Below are 27712 nucleotides of genomic sequence, written 5' to 3' on the forward strand. Positions count from 1 at the left end.
AATAATTACCTAGAATAATGTTTTTGCATTTTTAATTTCTAAATGCCTTCAACATTTATCTCAATGTTATATAGTATTCTATATAACATTAAGATAAATGTTGAAGGCATTTAGGATATATATATATATATATATATATATATATATATATATATATATATATATATATATAGTGAATTGTAAATTGAAATGTTTGGTTGCAGTAATGATTTGAAAAAATATTAATTCAACTTTTTTTGTTAAATGTTAACACTTACCAACTTTTAGTCATAAAAATGTGACTAAAAGTTGGCAAGTGTTAGTTGTAAATGCCAATTTTTAGTCATAGACTTTTGAACTAGATGCTGAAACATCTTTTATTATCCATTCATCAGCTTGTAAATGGCATGAAAAAATTGATAAAGTTGCTAACATGTCTAAAGGTCATTGCTGGATACATGTGACAGCAGAGGAGGCTGTTACCTGACAGCTATCCCAATCAATCATATCAAAATATGCTTCAGCAGATGTTCATGATGAGCAAAATAATTGTGCCAGACCAAGATATTGTGTTTACTGGAAACACAATATCTTGGCCTAGTTTGAGTTGTTGACTGTTTCGTAAGAAAAAAGATGTTTTTAGATCCATCTTAATATCCACTATGACACTTTATGTGAAACTATGTAGGTCTATAGACATTAACTATGAAACTAACTAGTTTCTGTAATGATTTTGATGCAACTGTTTGTGAATTTTACAAACATAAGACTCATCTAGTTTTCAAGAGCCATCTAGTATGATTTATAACACCTGGTTGGCTACACTCTAGAAATGCCATTTGCTGATTTGAATTACATCCTACCTGTACAGTTAAACTTGATTTCAAAAAATATTTCTGATCTGTGCTGAGATCTTTACCAACCTCATCAGCAACATTAACAACCTTTCCAGAAATTGGAAAAAAGTAACAATTGGGATGTCATTTGGATAAAATATAATTGCTTTAGCAATATATTCAATCCAAATCAATATAACAAATTTCCATCATCAATATAAAAAAATTTTTTTAAAAATGTTAATAGACTCATGTGATTGACACATGAATCTATTAACATTTAAGTTTACCAGCCATTTTAGTGATCTTTCCAACTGTTATTAAATTTTTCTCAAAATGCCAATGTTCTTACCTATATTGTTGTTTGTTCCATCACAAACTTTTTCTTAAAGAGTATCTATAGACTCTGTTTCTTTTAAGACTGACATGATTTCATTGGCAACATCAGTAGCTTGATTGCTTTTTGGAACTACATGATCAATGTATTTTTTTTTTCTGGAAAGGAAGCTATAACATAGTGTCCTCTTTCATATTTTCATGGCATTTAGCGCTAGAGTCATATCCTGTTTTCCATGCCAGTTTCTTCATCTCATCACTATGAAATAAATCTCTTGTTCTCTCCAAAACTTTCTTTGTCTCTTTGTTTTACTTGGGTCAATAATAGTTTCTAATGTTAGGAGGTTTAGATCTTTCAATACTGCATTTGCAATCATACCTGCTGCTCTGTTACTAATCTTGCATCTATCAAGAGCCTTATAAAGTCTGAAGACTTGTATCTATTTTGTAGAGAAAGCAAAAGTATGTATGTAATGTATGTAATGTATGTAATGTATGTATGTGTGTATGTATGTATGTATGTATGTATGTATGTATGTATGTATGTATGTATGTATGTATGTATGTATGTATGTATGTATGTATGTATGTATGTATGTATGTATGCATGCATGCATACATGTATACACACATACATAAATAGGTGAAAATACATTTTTTTAAATGTTTTAGGCTGTTAAATTGATTAAGTAGTGCAATAATGGATTTAGTTAAGGAAGATAAATTTGTGATAAATAGTGGTGATGATGATATTTTATACTCAACAAATGCAAATACAGAAATCTTCAAAGATGAAAATGTTCATTCTGGAAAACTTTTAACAAACAACTTAGTAAAAAAGAAGGTGAAAAGAAAAAAGAAAAAAGTTATTAACAAAGAAAAAAAGATTGGCCCTCAAAAGCAAAAAGAAGTAATACGGAACTTACTAAAGCGTTCAAGGGTTTATGAAATTAGGAAATTAACTCGTCGAATTGAACTGTTACGTTCATTAAAAGGCAATGAAATTCAAATTGAAAAAAATAAGCGGAAAGTTGCCAATCTTTTAAAGGAAATTGAGGCAATGAAAAGTATAATTATTGAGCAATTGGCTGAAAAACTGGTTGATGTTTTTAAAGGGATTTGTCATGACTTTTGCAAGGATGTGTGGAATGCTGCCTCATCAAAATCAGACACAGAAAAAAAGCTGCAAAATTTGTCTCAGCAAGATAGTAACTTAGATGACAAATATAAAGAAATAGCATACTTGAAAATGTTCTCTTCTAAAGATATTATTGAAAAATTAAAGTCAATAGAAAGTGGTAAAAATCTAAAAAAACCGCATAAAAAACCCAGAAAGTTGAAAAGAAAGCCATCAAAAAGGAATTTGGTAAGTTTAAATAACAATTCTGAGCCTGCTACTAAAGCTTTATCAAAACCAAAATTAGGTGAATTTCTCAAATCAAGCACTGATTCTTTAAAAGTATCATGTGAGGTTATTTTTCAGAACAACTTAGTTGCAAATGATTTAGAGCATAAAGAGTCTACAGATGTTAATAAAAAATTGCTGCCAGGTATTCAATCGAAAGAAAAAGAAAAAATAAGAGCTCATTTAGATCCGTTTTTTCTTGAAAAACCTACTCTACTTACTGATGATATAGATGAGGAGTTTGATGTTGAACCAAAAAATTTTATTTGCAATAAAAAAGTTACTAAAAACAGGCATAATCGAATGGGACAACGTACACGTAAGAAGTTGAGGAATGAAAAATTGGGTGTTCAGACATATAAGGAATCAACAAAATCTGAAACTAAATATAAAAAGAATAATGGTCTTTTCAAAGAATCTTCAAATAAGTTTAGAAATTATTCTCAAACAAAGTCTAAAACTGATGATATTGAGAGTTTACATCCATCTTGGCAGGCAAAGAAGAAAATGAGATTGAAACCTGTTGTGTATACTGGTACTAAAATAATATTTGATGATTAATTTTTAACACCATGTGAATTTTAAGAGTTTCAACTTAAACAGTTTTTACATTATTTAATTTGAGGATACTTAGAATGTTAAATTGTCTTCACATAAATTACTGGGTATCAGTAACAAATGGAACTTGATTTAAGAAATTTGGGAAAGATAACACTTGGAGTCAATCCAATGGATTTTTACAAAGTTCTGGAAGTACATCTACTTGCAGACTGTTATTAACAGAGTTGTAAACATAGATCTTTAAAAAATTGACTATATAAAAGTGTAAAATATCCTTTTTAATTACAAGAATGCGGAGATTTTGTGCAATTACCGCGTCCTTTTTTGCAATTTTGAAAGTTCGTGGTTTGCGATTCGAAAATAACGAATGTGCTTGAAGTTTTTTTTAATTGAATCACCTTTTTTTATTTGAATCGATTTTTATCACACAATCATTAATTGATTTTTCAAATACAAATAGTTCAAATAAATTGAAATAAAGCGGCAACTTGAACGAGAAGCTTTTGACATCTTTCAATAACAAAAACAAATCAAGTTTTTTTTTCTTTCCTAAAGATTCTTTGATTTGTTTATCTGTTTCAATTCTCAACTTGAATTTAAAATATCGATTAATAATTGTACAATAAGAATCTAGTCAAATAATAATACTAAAATATCAAAATCTTAAAATAAGACGCCGTAATTATGGAAAATCTTATTTTTCTGAAACTGTAGACTGATTGATCACCTGCTTTAACAATTTATTCCGCTTTTTTCTGTTGGTGCCTTTCTTAAGGTTTTCTAATAGTTACTTATTATAAACAGATACTAAGCCCTGGGTTGTAGTTGATAAAAATTAATCTTGCGCATTTGATTCAGTAAAGAATGCAGTTGAATTATTGTTATCAATGATTTTTTACTTCACACAACGATTAACTGTGATTGTTCCAAGTGCATCTTAAATGTGTATCTAACTATTTTGCTAGTGCCATCTTAAGAGTATCTGGAATATTGAAAGCCACGATTTTAAAAATGTGACTTAATCATGATGCCGTGACCTAAAAAAAATCTTGAATGAGATTGATAGCTGAGAAGCGACTGGTCATTAGGATACAAAACCCAAAATTTGGTTATATTGTTCTCGGGAGGAATTGCAGATTGAAATTTAAAATGAAATTACCAAAAATAGATAAATTATTGAAAATTTTTTTATGTCCTATTGTAAGCAAAAATATTTTCTAACATTTTTAATTTTTTTTTAAATGTAACTTAGTATAATGTAATTTTTTTAGAATAAAAAATTAAATTATACTCAAAATATCAAAATCTCTATTTTATTGAAAATTGCCAAAGCTTGCATTCACAATAGCATCAAACTTTCTCTACGTAAGAATGAATTACTCTAAATTAATCTAAAAAAAAATCGCTTTAAACTAACCCAAAGCTTCTAAATATTTCACATTCTTTTGATGTAACGCCCATGTACATGAATGTGCACTAGATTGTGCCTAGAAACAGAAAACAATATTTACGAAACCGAATTGCTTGCGAAACCGAATTGCTTAACGGGTAATTGTTGCTTGCAATGAAATCTCCTTTTCACAATACTATTGATTATTTTTTTAATCAAAATGTCTTGTTTCAATATGCCAATTTTTCAAATAGAAAATCACATTGTTATTCTCTGATAAAAGGTTGGTCTATGATAATTGAGAAGTTATAAAAATTCGTGCTTTCTAATATCAGAGCGGCACCACCCACATAATCCAGTAGGTTCCCTTGGATCACTAAAATCAATTCAATATTTTATGATGATTTGAATCCTTTTCAACAAAGATGTAGTGACAGGTTGGCAAGATTTAGATTCTTTAAACATAAGAAACAAACTTTCTTCGTGTTTTTCTTCATTGCTAAAAATATATATATTATTTATATGCCAAAAGAAATTGGATAAAAGTTGCATAAAATATGCCTAAAATTTTTTTTTTTTAATTTTGCTACGAGTTTAGTAATTTTAAACAGGATTTAAAGAGTGATTTTGATTGATGAGAGATGGAAAAGATTAAAATGGAAATCAATCTTCAAATCTTTAAAAAATAAACTTTTTATTATTTATCTACGTTATAAACAGTTAATATAATTTGTTACAGATTAGATTCAAGCAATAAACTCGAATTTCGCTCAGGGAACGAAATAGCATTTTTCATTTCACGCGCGATACGCAAATTTTATTGTACAATTTCATGGACATCCATAACGTTGTACAATAATATTTGTATTGTAGGATAAGTGCAGCACATTGTATTAGTGAGCTAGAAAACTCCCGACTTTCAAAAGTCGTCTCATTCTGAGTGTTCAGTTAAATAAGCATAAAGAAAATTTACTATTTTTCATTATTGTATTTTTATTTTTGCTTCTATAGTTTTAAAACACTAGATTAGGTTTGAAGCTGCATTTTATAATTTTATACCGACAAAAATGAACAAATGCGAAAATTAAGATTTTTAAATTTACAGGGTGCAACCTTTTTATGCATCAGCTGAATATGGGTGTTGGAGGCAGTATTAAAAAAGGTCATGATTTACATGATTTTCTGGGTGGGAAATTGGTGCTATGGCTCAGTGACCCAGCATATCTAGTTATCAGGATATAATCAGGTGTATGTATCCGACACTTTTTCCGACTTCCGATACGGTATTTTAAAAGGTTGTCTCAGTTGTTCAATTGGCTCCTATTACTTCTATTATCAAAGTACATACTTCTTTCTTTCACCATCACATATCCTACAAAAGATCCTTTAAAGCCTTTTTCTGGAATAAATCATGGCTGAACCGACGTAAGCTGAATTTAATTGAAATGTTTAAAAAACTTTTTGAAAGAAGTATCCCTAATTAAGTATCTCTAGCATGGGGTTTCTATTGGATTTAGATAACTATGATCTTTCAAACTACCTAATATATGTTAAACTTGTAAGAAAAACTGTAAGATGTGAATGTTACAAGCTAGAGCTTAAAATATGTAATGTTATTAATAGCCTAAAAATAAACATTAGAGAAAAATCACAGTTTTTTAATTTAGTTTTTTAATTCAGATTTTCACTTAATAGAACAAATTTCTAAATAAGTAAACTGCACTTAAAATTAGATGTACTGTTATTTTTTCAGGCACCACAATAATAATAAGGAATCAAGTTATAATTCAATATGGAAAAGTGTCATACTGAATTAATGTAGTTAATGAATTTAATCTAAACAACTATCCCAGAATCTTGTGTATATATTTGTACGTTAGAGTACCAATAAAAATGAAGACCACACTGGAAAAATGATCAAGCTACATTTGTGCTTTTTTTTAGGTTTTTGCCCCTTTTATATTCGGCTGCAGTTTAACTATATAATAATTGACTATATAACTAGAAAACCGATCAAATTACACAGATATTTAGCTTAACAAATAAGTGAGCTATGGTTTTTTGAAGTTTAAAATCTAATTTACTCAAAACAATAAAAATGTAGCTTGATCGTTTTTCCAACGTGGTCTTCAAATAGAATACTAAGCTTGTGAAGATGTTTTTTTATAAAGAAATATGAATGGTACATTTCTTTTTAAAATGAACTAGAAAATGGGTTCTTTTAGCTTAACCTTGATTAAATGATCTATTGCTTCTGATGAATGATTTGTAAATTTTTGAAATTCTTTTATTGTTCCTGTTAATTATTTATTTTTTTTTTAAGTTTTTAGTAAATTTATTTGATTGTGCCACATAGTTTCAATAGGGTTTATAACCAAAGATTTATTATCAGTGTTAAAATTCTCAAACTATTAGAAATTTCTTGTTTAGAAATAATAAAAACATTAAAGTAATTGGAATAAATATATTAATATACTTTTAAATATTTCTTTTTTTCATCATGAAATACTAAGCTATATCTTGCCATGCCAAATAACACCCATACCATTAGGCTAATCCATACTATATACTGTATAATCCATACTTTATAATGAAAAAATCTAATTGTTGAGAAGAATACTATCACACATATTTCATTATGATTTAACTGACACTAGTATCTTTAATAATAATAAAAAAAAATACACCAAATTTTTCATTAGTATGCATCTTTTTATACCATCACTATTCTTAATTGAAATGGAAAACTTTCAAATAAAAATAATAATAGTATATATAGAAAACTACCAATTTCTACTACTACAATCAAATTGCTTACTTTCTGTCATAAAATTACATAAATCTCTAGAATCTTTGATTTCTATTAAAGTTAATAAGTAAACAAAAAAATTTCATGTCTGAACAAGTTTGAATTTGTAAATAAAAAAAAAGGATTATTACAGCATATTTCTTTCTATATATATATAGGATCTATTATCTAGTGGCATCCTAGTGTATAAATATATTGTGTATTTACACAATATATACAATATATGCAGTTATATGTATGTAAATAAAAAGTTTTATATATAAATTAGATTTAGTTGTCAATAAACAGTTTTTTTGTCCGAATTATTGTAATATGCAGGAAAAAATCCTGGTTGCAGCACTACAACAATCATTCATGATTAAAAGCATTGAGTTAAATATTTATAACAAAATTTTAAACATTATCTTAAATATAAAAATTTTTTACTGGTTGTTAATATATTTATCCTCCTAAAGTTCAGAACATTTTAAAGTATAGCAAGAGAATGTTAGTTTAATTATTTTTTGTTAAGTATTCCATATATTACTTTAACTTTATTATCTTGCTTTAGAGGGGACATAGCATTGATTGGTTTGGCTGTTATGGTAAGAAACCAATCTCTTGTTTTAATCAATTCATAATGTATTTTAAGCACTAAAACCTTATCTCCAAAGATTCTGGAATCACAGTTTTCAACCTAATTCTTATTTTTTTAAGTTGATATTGAGAATTTTTTATTTAGGGCCAAAATTTGATTTTAAACATGAATGATCATGGATTTATAGTAAGTATTTAGTTACTCAAGTACTAAACTAGAAAAAAAAAAAAAAAAAAATCTGTAAAACTTACTTACTGATTAAATTTAAAATTGTATGTCAATCGGATTGTTTTCAGTTTAAATTTTTATAACAAATATATAGTCATGTTTAATTTTTATCACTTCATTCTTCATTACATCTTCATCCTTTGTTAATTCTTCATTCTTCGTTAATTCTTCATTTTTTAAAGCTGCTATCCTATGATTTGTTTTGAATTAGGTATTAATCAAATAAAATAAATGAGGAGCATTTAAATCATACATCTAAAAATGTACACAGCATTAAGTTAGGTCTAAAACTGAAAGAAAGTCTTAGATACTTAAAGAGTTAAAAGTTTTTTATAGGTTATGAAAATCCCTGATGGGATTGTACCATCTGTCAGATTTTTGCGTTAGAAAGTTATGAGTCTATATAATTTATTATAAGAATATATTATTCAATCTTATTTACGTTTGTTTTCTTTTTGAAATTAATCCCAAGGGTCTCTGAGATCTTCCTTCATAAAAAAATATTTTTTAGGTTGTTGCTTTTAATAGAACTGTCTCAAAAGTTGAAGAATTCATGGCTAATGAGGCCAAAGGTGACAGTAAAGTTTTCTTAAAGTATTTTCTCAATTATTGCTTTATTATAGGTTTACTAATACTTGTTACTAATTTTTTTTTTTTTCAATTTTTAGTTTTATCTTTCAAATTTTTGTTTTAACATTTTTTTATGTTTCTTTTCTTTGTTTCTACATTTGTTTCCTTTTCTTATGTTTGCATATTCTTTAAAACAATTTTTTTCAATTTTAGGAACTAATGTAATAGGAGCCACTTCCTTGGAAGATATGGTGTCTAAACTTAAAAAGCCTCGAAGAATCATGTTGTTAGTAAAAGCTGGTGATGCTGTTGATGATTACATTGAAAAATTGGTGAGAATAATTCTTATTTTGCTAATTAAATTGTAAGCTACAGCCTGCTGAATTTAGAATATCCACAATAGCTTTTTTGTTGCTAAAAATCTTTATGCTCAGTGGCTTTCTGACCACAAGCAGTTTAATTGGCTTTTTATTTTTTTCCATTGAGTATTACAACTATTTTAATTTACAAATATACTTGCAGCAGTGACTTCTCAAATTAAGGTATAAAAGACCAGTCAGTGTGACTTGGTGATAGCAAATTTTTTTTTTTTTAAAAAAAGTAAATAACATGCATATGCTATAAAATATTTTAAAAACTTTTCTCACAATAAAATGTATTATTTAGATACCACTTATAGAAGCTGGAGATATAATAATTGATGGCGGAAATTCTGAATACTCTGATTCTAATGTAAGTTTTTAATTGATGATATATTTACAATTGTATATTTAGTAAAAAATGATGATAATGAGAGTGTTAATGTAATGAATGATGTTCTCAAACAGATAACTTAGGAAAACAATAGATGGGATATCTTTGTAGTAAACTTAGTTTTAATGGAAGTTTTTAAAAGTACTACTTAAATAAGATATCTGTTATCTTTTTTTTATAACTTTAGTAAGTAAAAACTTACTACAAGTTATAAAAAAGATAAAAGATATTTAAATTTGTATTTCTTTTTTTTAGAGACGTTACAGAGAACTTAAGGAAAAGAATATATATTTTGTAGGTTCTGGTGTAAGTGGAGGTGAAGAGGGAGCTAGGCATGGGCCATCCTTGATGCCAGGTGGAGCACCTGAAGCATGGTATGTTCTTTTAGTTACATTAGTTTTTTTTTTGTATCCTGCTAAAGATTTCATATCAATCTTATAATTTTATCTAAGAACACAAGAAAATGCAGCTTACTTTTAAAAAGTGATTAGTTAAGTTTATTCTGTAAATTATCTATCATGTTTATCTATTAAGCTCTCTTAGTTTTAGATTTAAAAGTTAGATGCTTTTTTTTCTTTTTTCAAATAAACCGAATAGCAACTGGCTGACTGTAAAATTAGTACTTTGTTTTAGGCCACATATCAAACACATTTTCCAATCAATCTCTGCAAAAACACAAGAAAATGAGCCTTGTTGTGATTGGGTATGTATTTTCTTAATTATCAGTCTCTGAGGAGAATGTTTTTCTTTTTTCTAACTTTTCTACTCTTAAGATTCTAAAAAGCCAATTGAAGTTTTCCTCAAAAGGATTTTTTTTTTAAACTACTATAGTTAATTTATTACAACATGATAACTGATTTGTAGGTTTTAATGATATTAAATAATGTAAATATTAAACTTTTAAAACCCAAACCACTCTATTTTTAATAATTTTTTTATTAACAAATGAAATAAAACAACAAAAATGTGTTACAGAATAACTGTCATCAGTCATGCTTTTTACACAATAAGCATGTATTTATGGCACATTTTCTCTAAAAAGCCATAATAAGATAATTTAGCATAATTATTGCTTCTGTAAAATTTTACAGAATGAAGAGAGTTTCAGTAATTCACAGTATTTTATAGGTAGGAGATGAAGGTGCTGGGCATTTTGTAAAGATGGTTCACAATGGGATAGAATATGGAGATATGCAGGTTTTGTTTTTTCTTTTTCTTTTTCAAAAAAAAAAAAAAATCTAATTAAATTGTTAGAGTTGAAATCAAATCCTCACTTGAATTTTCAACACTTATAATTATTCTTCACTAAATATTTTAAGAGAAAATTCTTTATTTTATGACTTTATCTTATTTTAAGACATTTTTTTTTTGTAGGTGATATGTGAAGCATACAGTTTAATGAAAACCTGTCTTGGCATGTCAGCTTTTGAGATTGGAAAAGTAAATAAGTTTTAAGTTAAATGAAATATCATAGGTTTTAAATTTTTTTTAAAGTTTGTGGCAGCCATAAAGTTGGTTTTCTTCAGGTCATGGAAAACTGGAACAAAACAGAACTAGACTCTTATTTAATTGAAATCTCTGCAGCTGTTCTTCAATATAAAGATAACAATGGAGATTACTTAGTTGAGAAGATACAAGACACTGCAGGACAAGTATATATATAAATTAGTGGGTTTTCTCATATTTACCAATTTAGTATAAGAGCAACCATTTTATTTTCATGTATACAGTTTGGCACCAGTCATTGTTTTATTAGAGTTATGAAGCTTAGTTTTTGTATAACTTTTTAAGCAGAATTTTGTATGAATATTTAGGGTCAGTAAAAATTTACATCAAAAAGATACAAATTTTAAAACTATTACTATGCTTTTTTTTTTTTTTTTTTTTTTACAAAGAAAGGAACTGGTAAATGGACAGCAATTAATGCATTGGATTATGGGGTGCCTGTTACCTTGATTGGTAATATTTTACTTTCTTCATTTTCATAGTTTATATTTTGAGTGTAAGTGCTAATTTAAAACTTTTTAAAAAATCTACAGTTTGTGAAAAAGTTGACTGTTAAAACATTTTAAAAGGTTTTGTAAAATGAATGTTTCCGCCTGGAAGTTATCTATTGTAATCATTTACAAAATAGTATTTTTCTACATTTCTTTAATAACAGCTGAGTCAGTGTTTGCAAGATGTCTTTCATCGTTAAAAAATGAAAGAGTTGAAGCTAGTAAATCTTTAAAAGGGCCATCCCAATACAGTTACACTGGGAATAAAGCAGAATTTATTGAAGATATACGACAGGTTATAACTTTGATTTTTGATTTGAGTTTGGTTTATGACCTATTGTTTGTTTCTGTATTAAAATTGTTTCTTTTTTTTTTTTTTCTTTTTTTTTTTATTTCATTAAGCTGAACTTTTGAAAAGCAATAATTTTAGTAAAGTATAGTTGTTGTTTTTTTTCTTTATTATCAAAAAATAGTTTCTTTTTTTAACCTCATTAAGCTAAACTTTTTGATAAGCAACAACTTTAATAAAACTATACTTTATTTTTTAACAAATTTTTTTTTTATTACAGTAGTTTCTAATAATCTTATTAGAAACTGCTTTAACAAATTTTAGATTTTTTCTTTTTATCCTCATAAGGAACAGTTGCTTTTAGTTTTTTATAATCTGTTTTTCTGGGAAACTTCTGTATCTAGCAAAACAAATATATTTAAAATACATTTCTGTATTTAGATATATTTTGTAATTAATAATGTATATTTCATTTTAATATTATGTTTTGCAAATGACTGTGACCCTTATAAAAGTAATTTAAAAAATCAGCCTCTAGATTAAAAAATACTGGTGACTGGTATTATAGCCTTCTTTATTTAGGCGTTGTATGCATCTAAGATAGTTTCATATGCACAAGGTTTTATGCTACTTAGACAAGTTGCAAAGGAGTTTAAATGGAATTTGCATTATGGTAATATTGCAATGATGTGGAGAGGAGGATGCATAATAAGAAGGTATTGTTTAGTATACTAGTTTAGTCTTACATTTTATTGTGTTTTACAGATAATATAATTTAGTTATTATACATTACTTATTTAGTCAGTTCCTTGGTAATATTCGTGATGCTTTTGAGAAAAATCCCAACCTTACAAATTTACTATTAGATGATTTCTTCACAGAAGCTATTCATAAGGCTCAGGTATCACTGTATTGAGGAACATTTGTAATTATAGATTTCAAAGTAGAGTTTAACTTAAATTTTTAAAAATAGTTTAAAATCTATTCTTAAAAAAGTATTTACAAAATTGTATGTTTTTCAGTTATCATGGCGAAGAGTTGTATCAAATGCCATTCTTCTTGGTGTGGCAGTTCCATGCTTCTCATCTGCTCTTGCTTTTTATGATGGTTTTCGGTGGGTGATTATTTGTTTCAAGTATATGAGTAGTGATCTGTTGCATTAGTGCTAGTTTTTAAATTATGTAAAAATTTTTTTTAGCACTGAAAGACTGCCTGCTAATCTTATTCAGGTTAAAAAAGTTTTTTCATGAGATAATATTTGGAAGGTGTTAAATTAACAATTCTTATAATCAACATCAATCTTATTTTTAACAGGCACAAAGAGATTACTTTGGAGCTCACACCTATGAACTAATTGGTAGCCCTGGCACTTTTCATCATGCAGATTGGACTGGTCATGGTGGGCGAGTTGCATCAACAACTTATCAGGCATAATTTTGTCTCAATTATGTTGTGTTCTTAAAAGGTTTAGTAGCTAATACTTTTATCAAATTAGTTATTTATAAGCATTCCCAAGGTCTTCTTTTAAAGAATTTTTAAAAATAAAATTCTTACTTTCAGAATCTTTATGTTAGTACTTTTACAATTTCTTTTTAAGAAGTTTTGTATTTAATTTTTTCCCTTTCTTTTAATCCTGTAAATTTTGTTTATTGCGTTTTCTAAATATATTTCATGGTTTACAATTAATTTATTTTTTATAATTGAAGTTTTTCTTCTGGTAGGTAAATATGTTTGCAGGTTATATATTTTGAGATATGTTGCACTGACAGTTTACATTTATAATGTATTTATGCTGTAGTTTATTCCTATTATTATGAAATACAACATTTTCAGGTTGTTACATTTTGTCATACTGTTTGTTCTTTAAGGGTTTCTTAGTCAGCAAAAAAAAATTTGTAAAGAAAAGTTTTAAGCGTTTTGTAAAGTTTGGTTTTTTTCATTTTCTCCTGTATTTATTTTAATGGAAAAGTAGAAGCTCTTCAAGTGATAATTTTTTATTGAAATGTAACTTGTCAGAATTTTAATTGCTCTCCTTTAAGTGATGGGTGTTTATTTAAGCTATTACTTTTGTTGTATTGCTGATCTACTGAAATATGTCTAGCGAGCTTATGACTTTCCCCCCCTCATCAGTATGTAAATCAGAACTAGATTAATAATGCTATTATCTTGTTCTATATAAATAATTTTTATGATTAAGAGAGACCAAGTTGCTGTTATATTTATTGCAAAATTTTTTTGTGGAGTTGCATTTATTGCATCTGAAATATATGTTTTACCAAGTTCATTTCATAGAGTTAATTTTTAAAAAACACAATCTTTAAAGATGCTCTTTTAAATTTATAACTCCTAACTTACATTTTAGAAATTAAATTTTTTATAAATATTCATAAATTTTTTTATTATTGAAGTTTTAATCATGTTGTGAAGTTTTAATCATGTCACTGAATAAATTAATGGAAATCTTACTGGAAATTTATAAGGTAATCTTGATGTTTTTTATTTATTTGCTGGATTTTTTCTTTTTAACTTTAGATGTAAATGTTTCTTTACTATTCAAACCAACCATTCTTTCTTTTCAAAATACTAATTTTCAAAACTACCTCAGATAACCTTCTTTCCTGAAATATTCTCCTTGCTTCAATCCTCCTTTTCTTTTTACAAATAAATAAAAATCCCAATGTTTCAAAGTTCAAATGAAAGACAAATCTTCCCTATTAGATGAATTTTTTTGATATTTAAAATTAATGTTTTGAAAGAAAAAAAACCTGTCCTAATTTTTTAAAATATTCTTAATTTTTACCACTGTTTACTAAACAAATATAAATTGATAAAAGAATATTTCTAACAATTTCAACTTTTTCCTTTAACAATTATAATTAATAAATCTGATTTTATTTCAGGAGAGAAAAAATGATCAATTGGAGAAACTTTTAGAAGAAGCTATCTTAAAAGTTACTGATGAGATTATCAAAATCTTAGATGAATCAAACAGTTTAATGCTAGTAAATTTTATTACAATTTTTTTTTCCATATAAACCAAGAATGAAAAGCATAAGAATATTTTAGCTTTAACACTTTTTAAATGTGGTTGGTTTTTCTGAATTTAAAACTTGTTTTTTCAAAATCTTCTTATTCATCGAAATGAAAAGGTTTAGACCTATATACTGGTATATAATTTTTAATTTTTATTTTCTGTTTGACTAAACGAAACTATTCGCCTACAATAAATTTTTAGGTAAATCTATGTGAATGTTTGTATTGGATATTTTCTTTGGAAAGTGAAAGAACTTTGCTTCTAATAACTCAACTTTCACCTGTAATAATATGGTTGCATTATAAAAGCCTGGTGCTTAATGTTAAGGAGGTAAAAATTTTTTATGTTGATATATTTTGTGTAATTAAGCTCTTTAGGCTACTATAAAAATTACTTTTTGATATTATATATATATATATATATATATATATATATATATATATATATATATATATATATATATATATATATATATATATATATATATATATATATATGTATATATAAGGCTTGGCCAGGAAAGCCTGCGATTGCACGCCTGTTCATGACCACGCAAATAATATTTTGTTTTGACAATTTGACCACGGTTTTTAACATTTCAAAAATGCGCTGAAAAAAATTGTTTTTAATTACGTAAAAAATAAATAACTTTGACACTTTTACCTTTATTAACGTTTTTATATTAGCGAAATGCTTTTAAATAAACTAAAAAATTACTGTTAAGGATTTTATTTAAAGTATCAATGAAAGTTTTATAAATTTTTATTTACATTACTTAGTTATATATATATTTTGTATGATATATAATATATATAAATTAATAAATGTAATTTGAAAAAAAAAAAAAAAAAAATTTAAGTTTTAAGTTTTATACAAAGGCGGCGCATTTCTGACAAAATAAACGATAAATTTTTTTTCTTTTTTTTACGTCACTTCGAAGAATTGTTCAGAATCTTTTTTTGTTAACTTTTAAATATGCGTATTTATTAAACAATCGTTAGTAGTAAATTGTTACTTTATTTAAAAGGGTTTCACATAATATTATATTATAAAAACATTAGTAAAGATAAGATATTTAAAGTTATGTATTTCAAATGTAATTATAAAAGTAATTTAAATAATCTTATTGTTACAATTTTTAATTTTTTGATTTTAGTTTTAGTTAAGTTATTTTTCTTTTCTTTTTTGTTATTATATTTTTTTGTTTTCAGAAGATTTCTTTTCTTTTTTTAGGATTAGTTTTTTTTAAGTTTCTTTGTAGTTAAGATAATTTCAGCGCATTTTTGAAATGTATACAAATTTTCAAGACATCTTAACAGCTGTGGTCAAACTTTCAAAATGAAATAGTATTTGCATGGTCATATTATGGCGTGCAATAATATAACCACGCCTTCCTGGCCAATCCTGATATCTATATATATATATATATATATATATATATATATATATATATATATATATATATATATATATATATATATATATATATATATAATGGGTGACAACTAAAAAACGAGACTGGATTTAAAGACACATATCTCTTTAAAGAAGTAGGATAAAACAAAAAGGAAAAATGTTCTAGAAAGTATTTTTATTCTAGTTTTTATATATATAATCAGTTGTTCTCAATTAAACCATTTCTTCTGACTTTATCAACTAGGCCTGGTATAGACTAAGCTAGGCTCCGTATGAGCTCAATATCAATTTTATTAAGGCAATAATTGATTCTAGAACATAATTTTTTAAGATTTTCTGCATGCCAATTATTCTTGTAGACAAGGCCTTTCAAAATACTCCAAAAATTTTCAATAGGACGATATTCTGGCAAGTTTGCAGGGTTATCGCTTTCTCAACATAATGCACGTTTTCCTTGTTTAGGTACATGATTACTGTTTTTGCATAGTGAGATGATGCTAAATCTGGCCAGAATACATATGCACCATCTGAATGATACTTATTGATGAATGGAATAAGTCTCTTCTTAATACATTTGTTTAAATAGATTTTTTGATTTACAGCCAGTCCACTTGGTACAAAATAAGGCCGAGAAATTCCATTTTCAGAAAAAGCAATCCATAGAAGTAATTTCTTTTGAAACTTTTGTTTTGTATGGTATTTAACTGTAGATGGAGTAGATTTTACATCACTAGTATAAAATATATCATTTCCATTGATACTGGAGTGATTTAACGTGAAATAAGACTCATCGTCAATGATTGGTTTACAATTTTTGAATTTCTGACATAATTGGCTGCACTTAGTTCTAGCTGCTGCTTTTTGCTGGTCAGAGCGTTTTGGAATCGTCATTTTTTTTCTTGACTTAATATTTGCTCTTTTTTTTAATGTTTTACTAATGTGTTGCTGAGTACAGTTGAACTTTTTAGCTGCCTGTCGTTGAGAAACTCCGTCTTTATGGTCAAACATGAGTTTGAGCCTTTCAATGTTTGTCCTGGTCATTTTTTTAGCTTTTACTCCACTTCCTTGAACTCTTTGGTACCCAGATTCACTTTCAGCACGTTTAATTATCTTGTAGATAGTACTTTTAGGTATATTCTCAACTTTAAAGTGGTCATAAGTGAACTTTTTACCAGCATTTTTGTAATTTGAATAAAATTCATACACACGTTTTCTAATCTCTTCTTGTTTTGAATTTATTTTTTTATTCATTTTTCTATAAAAACTAAAAATACATAAAATATTTAAAAACTAGAATAAAAATACCTTCTAAAACAGTTTTCCTATTTTTAAAATCTTATTCCTTTGAGAAGATATGTGTCTTTAAATCCAGTCTCGTTTTTTAGTTGTCACCCGTTATATATATATATATATATATATATATATATATATATATATATATATATATATATATATATATATATATATATATATATATATATATATATATATATATATATATATATATATATATATATATATATATATATCTGAAGCTGCTCAGAAGCCAATGCGGTTAAGTCAATTTTTTGATATTTTCTGATTTTTGGAAATTTTGATGAAGTAAATAATCTTCTTATTAAAGGATTTACTCATTGGTTACTTTTTTCTAGGTTAAACAGCACTTATATAAATAGCTTCTGAATATATTGTATAATAATTTCAGAAGCCATTCTGAATAAGTCCATCTTTTATCAATATTTTTTAAAATAAACTTTGAAATAAAAATTAAATTCTTCTTCTTTTGATATTTGTTGGTAACACTGAAAAACAAGTAAATTCATAGTAACTGTAACTGTTACTTCTAATTAGAATTGTTTGAGTTTTATGCATGTGCGTTAAAACACAAAAATATTACATTGAAGTGTTTGCAAAAATTATTGTGTTATCAAGAGATTAAATAAATTTTCTTTAATAGCTGTAAAAACTCTGACTTTTTAAAATAATAAAAAAGATTTATTGTAAGGGTATAAAATCTAAAAATGTTAAAGGAAATAGAACACAGTGAAAGTGAAAGTGATATGATATTTCATCCTAATTCAAGAGAGAGTTAACTGTAGATTCTGATACATTGTCAGATAACGAAGATATAGAAAATTATCAAAATAACGGAAAAGTTGGTAGAAAACGCAGCAGGAATCCTGGGAATTGGTCTGGAAATTTTGAGAAACAAAAAAGGATACAAGGTAAACAATATCAAAATAGAAATAAATGCAAAGAAATTTGATAAAATTTTAAACTTGAAAACTCTCTTTAAAAAGAAGTTGATCTTATTCGAAATTTAAAATTACGTTTAACTTGAAATTTGGAGTTTTTATTATTTTGGAGTTTTATTCCTGCAAAGAAATTTGATAAAAAACCTTGTAACTGTTTACGACTTAGTAATCGCAAGATAACCTTTTATCAAAGAAAACAGGTGATGAAAAATTTTTACAAGCTTAAGGTGGCTTCACAGGAAATGTTTTTTTTTTAGTAAAATAACTTAAATCTGTTCTAAAATCAGTTTTATAAATTCAATTTAATGAAAATAACAATAAAATATAAATGCTTATTGAAAAAAAAAAAAAAAAAAGGACTTTATTTATAAAAAACGCATAAAAAAGCATATATTTATTTATTTTTCAAAACACGATTAAACCAGAATGGCTAATTAAAACAACTCGCAACTTTGCAATATTATTATCTGATATATGAGGTAGAGGATGAACTAAGATCAATATATAAAAACAAAAACATTTCTTTTAAGTCCCTAAAAACTGAAAATTGACTAATTTTTAGGGGGTAGGGTTCAAAAAAAGACTTAGCAATCAATAAATATTCATTCAATTATCAAGATTCTAGTTCATTCTCTACATATATATGTATTGGACAATTAGGGAAAATTTGAAGGTCTAAGCATTTTTTAATGTTGAGATATCGTGTTTTGAGTTTATAAATTATGTTAAAATCTTCATTTTCAGATATAAGGCAAATAAGTTAAAAAAGTTTTAAAAACATCCCTTTTTGTAGCTATTTTTTGATAATTGTTCTTGATCTTTATCAATCCAACCTTTCCTAATTCCTCTCAACTCTTTTCTTCTTTTTTTTTTTTTTGGTTGTCCTTTTTTCACCATATTCTGTAACCGCTTTCGGTCTTTTTTTACTGAACTGGTTATTGTATTTTTTCCAAAGTCTAGATTTAAATGTTTAAATACACGATAAATACCAGATGAACCTTCATTAAAAGAAAGAACTGCTGAGTTTACTCCCATTTCAAGAACATCTGTCTTTACATAAACATTTTTAGGACATCGGGACCAGATGATATTATTTAGTCCTTCATTACAATTTTGAGTTTGCCCATGAAGACATTTTTTCAATAAACTGTCATTACTCAATTCATCAAAGTCTTTCTTAATAATTTCATAAATCCATTCAGGCAAGTTTAATTTAGGAGAATAGTTTTCATCTGCATCTGCATTTTTACTTTTTTTCCACTTCCATTACTTGTATCTTCGACATCAAACTTTAACTTTTTAGAACTGATACATGAAACATTTTCAGACAAGTTACCAGTTACATTCGTATCTTTAATACATATGGTGTGCTTGTTACCACTAAATTTTCTCTTCTTAGATCTTGAAGTATTCTTATAATTACCCATTATATATTTAATTTATTAATCTAAAAAAATATTTCAAGTAAACATTGTATCAACACAACTTGTGTTAGTATGATGGTTTTGTCACAAGAAGTAATTAAACGATCGTGAAATGATGCAATTTTAATAAGTGGAACGGTTTTATTTTTAAAACTGAACATGGTTAGCCTCTAAAATAAATCTTTTATAATTGCAGAACACGAAAACAAACCAAAAGAGTGGTTAAACAAAAGTTTTCATACTGCTTTTTTCCGTTGCTATAGGCGTTGCTAAGGAAGCTACTTTATATCATACCTGCAAAATGCAAAATTGTTGCTTAAAAAATTAAAATTATTAAAAAATAATTGTACCATCATTTTCAGCATTGTTAAAAGTCTCAAAATTCATGTTTTTCAATTTTTTTTTTTTTTTTGATTTTACACCTTTTATTTCCTGTGAAGCCACCTTAATGATCATCATAAACAAAATGTTTTTTTAAGTGGTTTAATTAAAGTTCATGCTATCAAAAGACAACAACCCAGGAATAACACCAAAGGACCAAGATCTCGGTCTTTTGAATATTTTATTAGACTTAACGGCCAAGATGTTTGTGTTTGCAAAAAATAATTTATAGAAACATATCAAATAAGTAACAGGCAACTATATAATTGCTGTTCAAAGGAAGATTTGAAGGACCACTGGGGGCAACATATTCCAGGTAACAAAATAGATGATTCCCATCTAAGAAAACATATAAATTCCTTTCCTGTTATTTCAAGCCATTATACAAGAGGTCATAATCCCAAATGCAGATACTTGAATTCAGACCTTTCTATTGCAAAAATGTATAACCTGTATGTCGAACAATGTAATAAAGAGCAAATTGTACCAGTAAAGGAAAAGTTTTATTACCATATATTCTCGAAAAAATTTAACTTACATTTTAAGCAACCAGTAATTATTTGTTAATAAAAAAAAAAAAATCAGTAGATGAAGAAAAAAATGCAGCTGAAGTTGAATATGATGAACACTTATGAAATTGCCCGTAATAGTATGGCTAATGATCGATTAAGAGCTTCAGACGAAATATATGTGTTTAGTTTTGATTTAGAAAAAGCATTACCATTTCCGAAACTATCCACATCACTGGCTTATTTCAAGAGAAACTTATATGTATACAATTTTGGTTGCCATGATATAAAGATTAATGAGGGTTACATGTATGTTTGGCCTGTAACCCAAGCATCTCAGGGTTCACAAGAAGTGTCATAGTGTTTAATAAACCACATTAAATTGTACGCAAAGGATTTTCAAAAAATTATAATGTATTCAGATTCATATTCAGGACAGAATCGAAATATAAAAACTGTGTTAAGTTTACTGAAATTGGTTCAGAGTGAAGATATAAAAGCTGAATCAATTGAGCTTAAATTTTTATTAAGTGGGCACACTTATTTGCCCAATGATGCTGATTTTGCAGTTATAGAAGCTTATGCAAAAAAAATTATGTATATTTATAACCCTAGTGACTGGTATCATATAATACAAAATAAGAAAAAAAAAGAACCCTTTTAGAGTTGTCGAAATGAATCCACAAGAATTTCTTTCCACAAAACCATTGGAAGAAGCTGTTACCAACAGAAAAAAATCAACAAGTCAATTGGCTTAATATGAGATGGATAAAATTGGAAAGGTCAAACCCAAGCAGCATTAAGTTCAAATATAATTTTGACGAGGATGATACCTTTCATGTAATTGATATAAAAAGAAAAAAAAATATGTAGGCCAGTAAATTTAAAAAATATAACTCAACCTATATTATAATCTAATGGCAGAACAATTTCAAGAGAAACAAAAAAGACATGTGTTTATTAAAGTATATGCCTCAAATTAAATGCGACTTTTACAGGACATTAAGGACAACACGTGGAGATCAAGATTTACATTTAAATAACTCAGAAGAAGATGATGTTTGTTATGATAAATAAACATAAAACTTATGACAATAAATTTTATTTTATAATTTTTACATAAATTTCTTATCTTTTTCAGCTGCCAAAAGTCAAATTTCATATATATATATATATATATATATATATATATATATATATATATATATATATACATATATATATACATATATATATTTTTGGTGCTACTTTCATCAACACTTGTTCCAAATTACATGTCAAAATATTAGTGTTTGAGATACTTGTCCTTTTATTAACAGCTAAATGTGGATTTTTCGTTTTTAATGTCTGAAACTATTTAACAATGCAGTTCCATTTTATTTTGTGTATGGAATGAAATTTCTGCTGTGGAAATTTTGAGAATGTAGCAGGCCTTCGGTGAGCAAGCTCTATCGAAAACAAGAGTTTATTGTTGGTACAAAATGTTTAAAGAGGATTAGAATGACCATCAACTGACCTTTATTAGAATATCAAAAGGATCAGTGAAAACCATTTTGAGTGACCAGAAACTCTAAATTTCATGGAAAAACAGTGCCTTGTTGAAGTGTGTGAAGCAATGCTTTCCAACTATCAAGACAAAATGAAACACATCATTGCTGGAGATGAGACTTGGATCTACGCATATGACCCAGAAACAACTGACCAATCAGGTGAATACCATGCCAAAGGTGGGCTGAGACCAAAAAAACCACATCAAAACAAGTAAAAAATCAAGGTCATGTTGACAGTTTCCTTTGATTACTGTGGTGTGGTGCATTATGAATACCTTCCAACCAGTCAAACCGCAAACAAAGAATATCTTGGTGTTATACCTCATTTATGTAATGCTGTGCATAAAAAACTATCAGATTTGTGGAGAGACAATAGTTTGCATCATGATGATGCACTATCTAACACTGCACTTGCAATTCGTGATCATTTTCCCACAAACTCAACCCATATTGTTCTGCAAACATTCAAAAGACTGGTCTGTAGACACTGTTTTGAATCATTAGAAGAGATAGAAATTGAAATGATTAAGGAATTGAAGGGTATACTGGAAGAAGACTTTGCAGCATGTTTTGAAAATTGGAAAAAATATTGGTACAAGTGTATTGGACCTAGGGGATTACTTTTTAGGTAGATGAAATGAATTTAGAAGAATAAATAAAGTTTTTTTTATTTATAAACAAATTTCCTGTATTTTTTGCCCATACTAGTATATATATTTATATACCCACCTGTTATTTTAATAAGACCTCAGTATTACCTTTCTAGACCTCTCTGTTCATATTACAGTATTAGAGCTTACTAAAAAAGATCTATTTTCTCTTTATAATGATACCTAAAAACAATCCAAAACTAGCAGTGTAATATAGTTAACTTCCTAAGCTATAACCTAAGTTATAGTATCTTTCAAAAATTTTATTTTTTTAAAATAAAAAGTTAATGATCTATTATTTGTGACATATTTTTTTCTCAGAAATCCTGATGATAATAAAAGTAAACAATTGGTGCTTTCAAACATTGTTTTTTTATTGGCCTAATACAATAATAATGATAATAGTAATTGCTTAACACTAGAACTACTGATGGAGTCGTTTTGATTCCTTTCGTTTTTTATTTCTCTTCTGTGACTACATTTTTCAGAATTCCGGCTTGAAACTCGGTGACTTTTCCTCAAATATGATGTGAAAAAAGATTTTGTGAGAATAAATAATTTTGGTGAAAAATTTGTGCATTTTTTTCAAAATTTACCAAGAACTACTGAAGGGAGTCATTTTGACTCCCTACTATATTTTGAGGTCCTTTTGTCACTAGATGTTGCTATAAAGTTTTGTGCATAATTTTTTAACTCTGTCTTATTTACCCTGATGTTCATATAGATGTAGTTCAATTTACATGTCAACTTTTCACATTTTCCTTGTGTTTTACCTGCTTGTATTACTGTGTAATGCTGAACAAAATAGCTTGTTTAATTTAGGCTCTTATCTTATGCTAATGAAGGGTGGTGTTTTTCTAAGGTTTTAGCAGGAGACAGTATTCTGGATAGTAACTTTACTTTCAGTTCAGCTGAAGAGACAAAGAGAACAGACGCAGACATACGAGCTCTGTAGACTCATACAAGTATGAATTGTTATGAAATAGTTTAGCTGTCTGTCAACTGATTCAGCCCACCTACTTTTGAAGGTGACAGAACAGTTATTACTTCTTTTAGTTTTCATTTCATTTCTATTTTTCAGCAGGGAACTATATAGAATTATGGAATTTGTGAGGAATATGGAGAGAAGACATTTGATAAAGCCTCAGGATATTCTGGCTACTTTGCAATCCATACCAAAGGATGAATTGGAATCCGAATTGCAGGAACATGTATTTGATTCTGACAGTGATGAAGATTTCATTCCTCAGAACATATCAAGTGAATCTGAAGACTCAGAAGGAACAAATCCAGAAGATAAGTAGTTATGTGTATTTATTTGTTCTTCCACACACTGAGTTAGGGCCTGTGCACACTAGCAGAATTCTGGCTGAATAGCCATCTGGATATTCTTGCCGCAATACAGGCTGTACCTGCCCGCTCATGCCTGAAGCTCCGCTCCGAACCCCGGGCTGGAGCCGCTGTCAGGGACAGAGCAGCGCTTGCTTACACGCAAGCACGGCTCCATCCCAGACAGCGGCTCCAGCCTGGAGTTCGGAGCGGAGCTTCAAGTATGAAACTCCGCTCTGTACCTGAGCAGGCAGGTACAGGCCGGATTGTGGTGAGAATATCCGGTCAGATATTCCGCCGCTAATCCAGCCAGTGTGTACGGACCCTTACAAAACAAAAATTCTAAATATTCATCAACTTTTTTCCAGATATTCCAAGCACATCAACTGGGGATCGGGCTCATGCAGTTATGTTGCCTCATGACCATCCTCCTGGTCGTGGACAGAAAAAATCAGCAAAACATCCCAGATTTGAAAGAACAACAGATAATGATGGCGGCAAAGGTAATGCAACAACAAACACCAGAGAAGGCGAATCTGAAGGAATACTAGTTTCAGCAGATGGTATTCAATGGAAACCTGTTGAAACTGGAGAACACTTGCCTGGTATTCATGACAGCTAAAATATTCTTTGAGAAGCACCTTGCCCTACAGGATACGCAAGAAGAAATATCATTATCGATAGTCCTTTGAGCGCATGGCGTTTATTTTTTGATTCATATATATTGACACATATAAAGAAATGTACGCTTGCAAAAGCATGCAGGAACAATAATTTACAGTTTACTCTATCTGATGAGAAGCTAGATGCATTCATTGCGATATTCTATGCTTGTGGAATATCTGGCACGAACCGTCACTCAATTCGCAGTATTTGGTGTAATGACTGGGGAATACCGTTTTGCAAAGTGACAATGTCTAGGGACCGCTTTGTTGAAATTATGAAGTTTCTCAGATTTGATGAGAAATCTACTCGATCGGAGAGACTGCAAACAGACAAGTTTGCTCTATTTTCTACTGTGTGGGACAGGTTTATTGAAAATTGTATTGCGTGTTACAAACCTGGCCCATACATAACGGTGGATGAGCAACTTTTCCCAAGCAAAACTAGGTGTCCATTAATGCAGTACATGCCTTCCAAACCAGATAAATATGGCCACAAATATTGGCTAGCTGTTGATAAGGATAGCAAATATCTGGCAAATGGCTTCCCTTATCTAGGCAAAGATGACACACGCCGTGCTGAGGGCTGTTTAGCTGACCATGTGATAATGAAGTTTTTGGACCCGTTTTTGAAAAAAGGTCGCAATGTTACAACCGATAATTATTTTACTTCAGTAAAATTAGCTAAACAGCTAAAAAGCAAAGGAACAACCATTGTGGGTACACTGAAGAAGATAAGGCGAGAAGTGCCTAAAGAAATAAAATCCATGAAAGAGGAGTTGTACAACACTAAAGTGTTTAGAAATGAAGACAATTTTACACTTACAGTATATCAAGGAAATGTCAACAAAAATGTTGTCATTTTGAGTTCCGTCCATCCAGATGTTGTTATTGCGTCTGATTCCGCTAAAAAAACTCCAGAAGTGGTAAAGTTTTACAATGAAACAAAATATGGAGTAGATGTGGTGGATCAGATGGCACAAAAATATACCACATGAACATGCACAAGGAGATGGCCTGTTCATGCATTTGAAAATGCCTTAGACTTTGCGGGTATAAATGCATGGATAATATTCAAGGAGATTACCCACAAAAAAAAGTCACGCAAGGCATTTTTGCAAATGTTTGTGAGAGAGTTGAGTGGTCCTTATGTCACAGATAGGGAAAAGGGTTCCATGTCCCAAGTTTTTACATGCTCAGAAGTGATGGTTCACACAAAATTTTGCCAGATCAAAGAAAAGTGCAAGAAAAATAGATCTGTCGGCAATTGTAAAACTTGTGGTAAGTCTTTGTGTGGGCAATGTACTGCCATAAATCAAAGGCAATGCCTAAAATGCAAAACACCAAATGTTTAGAAGGTGAATTCTGCGCCATATTTTCATTTTTATTCTCCTCCACCTACATTTTCTCTGCTTTTTGTTCTTCAATTGTTGTTTATATGTGTGCACTTGAATAAAAAAAAATGTTTGAAAAACGTCTATTATAATTGTTGTTATTTTCTGTAGAAAAATAAGAAAAGCAGAAAAAAAACAATCAAAAGCATTACTGTTGGATCTCACAATAATACATTACAAAAAATATAATTATTAATAAATAACCACAAATGAAACTCTAAAAATAAACGAAAACAAGCAAGGAGTCAAAATGACTCCTTTCAGTAGTTCTAGGCGGGGTCACGAGTCCAGTAGTCCTAGTGTTAATAAAGTTTATACATACAAAGGTGAAATACAAAATGTATTTAACTGTTAAATGGAAACTAGTTGTGTAATTGATGGGACAAAAATTAAAGTCATTTATAATGTGCCATTGATTCCACAAGTTATTCAGGGAATTATTTTTTAATTATTTGTTTTATACTTTGCAGTCTTTTTTTTAAACAGTTCTGAGTTTTTGAAAGTTGAATAAATAGTAGCTGTAATTGTATGACTGCTGTTAATGCAATTTTCAAAAACCCTAAGATAGCATCGTAGTTAAAATAATTGGTGATATAAATTATATTCTTAGCAACATTCTTTATGATGGTGAAATGTTGTTTACTTTAACTTTATTTTTTAGAAAGTTTATTCTTTAGCTATAAAATAATGCTAAACTGTATTTGTCATGTGCCATCTTTTTATCTAAAATGAATGAATATTTAATATATTCAGAAATGCCTAAAAATTTAAACTAAATTCAAACTTTTTAAAATTCAAACTTTTTAAATATAAATTTAAAATTATTTTCTAATTTTTAGATATCATGTTCCATTGATGCTCTGCTTCTTGCTATTTACAATCAGGTCCGGCTATTCCATATGAATCATAATTTATAGAGTCAAAGCATGCATTTTTTAAATTGTGGTTTGTATAATTTTTGGAATGTTTAAGTATATGAACGCCTTTTGTAATGCCAAAATGAGAGTACTTATAAATGTTGTATAGGTTAAAGTTCTTTAAGGAATCATAAATTGGTGTACTTTACAAAGTGTAAAAGTAAAAACATGTCAAGTGATGCAACGGAGGAAATACTTTTATAGAATTTATAGTGCAGAAATGAAACTCTAAGTGAAACAAATTTGGGATTATTAAAAAGTTTTTAAATTAGATTTTAAGTAATGAGAAGTTGGTAATAAAATGCTTAAAATTTTTTAGTTGTATACTGGTAATTACTGCATGTTGTTAATTTATTATCTATTAAAAGCAAGTGTGTCATTTTTTTGTACTTAATGGCTTTTGATTTTGAAAGAAAGAAAAAAAAAAGAATTTGAAAACATTGTAAAAATGCACCATATAT

General features: G+C 28.0%; 2 protein-coding genes across 3 annotated transcripts; both read left to right on the top strand.

Annotated features, from left to right (window-relative positions):
- The first annotated feature begins 759 nt into the window (after positions 1 to 759).
- LOC145185878 (uncharacterized) lies at positions 760 to 3426 on the top strand. Its single transcript, XM_080061918.2, has one exon. It carries the CDS (start codon positions 1852 to 1854, stop codon positions 3115 to 3117), a length of 1266 nt encoding a protein of 421 aa, XP_079918044.2. The 5' UTR covers positions 760 to 1851; the 3' UTR covers positions 3118 to 3426.
- Positions 3427 to 5615: 2189 nt separating this feature from the next.
- Positions 5616 to 13570, top strand: LOC145185488 (6-phosphogluconate dehydrogenase, decarboxylating-like). Of its 2 annotated transcripts, XM_090098840.1 has the most exons (18): positions 5616 to 5932; positions 7867 to 7900; positions 8038 to 8079; positions 8633 to 8693; positions 8905 to 9023; positions 9358 to 9423; positions 9700 to 9818; positions 10078 to 10147; positions 10573 to 10641; positions 10819 to 10884; positions 10971 to 11096; positions 11340 to 11403; positions 11606 to 11736; positions 12313 to 12446; positions 12532 to 12631; positions 12753 to 12844; positions 12929 to 12959; positions 13045 to 13570. In XM_090098840.1, exons 1-18 carry the CDS (start codon positions 5919 to 5921, stop codon positions 13162 to 13164), a joined length of 1458 nt encoding a protein of 485 aa, XP_089954966.1. In that variant the 5' UTR covers positions 5616 to 5918; the 3' UTR covers positions 13165 to 13570. The 2 variants fall into 2 exon arrangements, with proteins under 2 accessions (XP_089954966.1, XP_089954967.1); XM_090098841.1 differs by lacking the exon at positions 10971 to 11096 and having other exon boundaries at positions 5780 to 5932.
- Positions 13571 to 27712: the final 14142 nt, after the last annotated feature.

The sequence above is a fragment of the Hydra viridissima genome, unplaced genomic scaffold, assembly GCF_058129835.1.
Source record: "Hydra viridissima isolate aposymbiotic clone 2 unplaced genomic scaffold, HvirCarnegie_v1 scaffold_9, whole genome shotgun sequence".
Taxonomy (NCBI): Eukaryota; Metazoa; Cnidaria; class Hydrozoa; order Anthoathecata; family Hydridae; genus Hydra; species Hydra viridissima.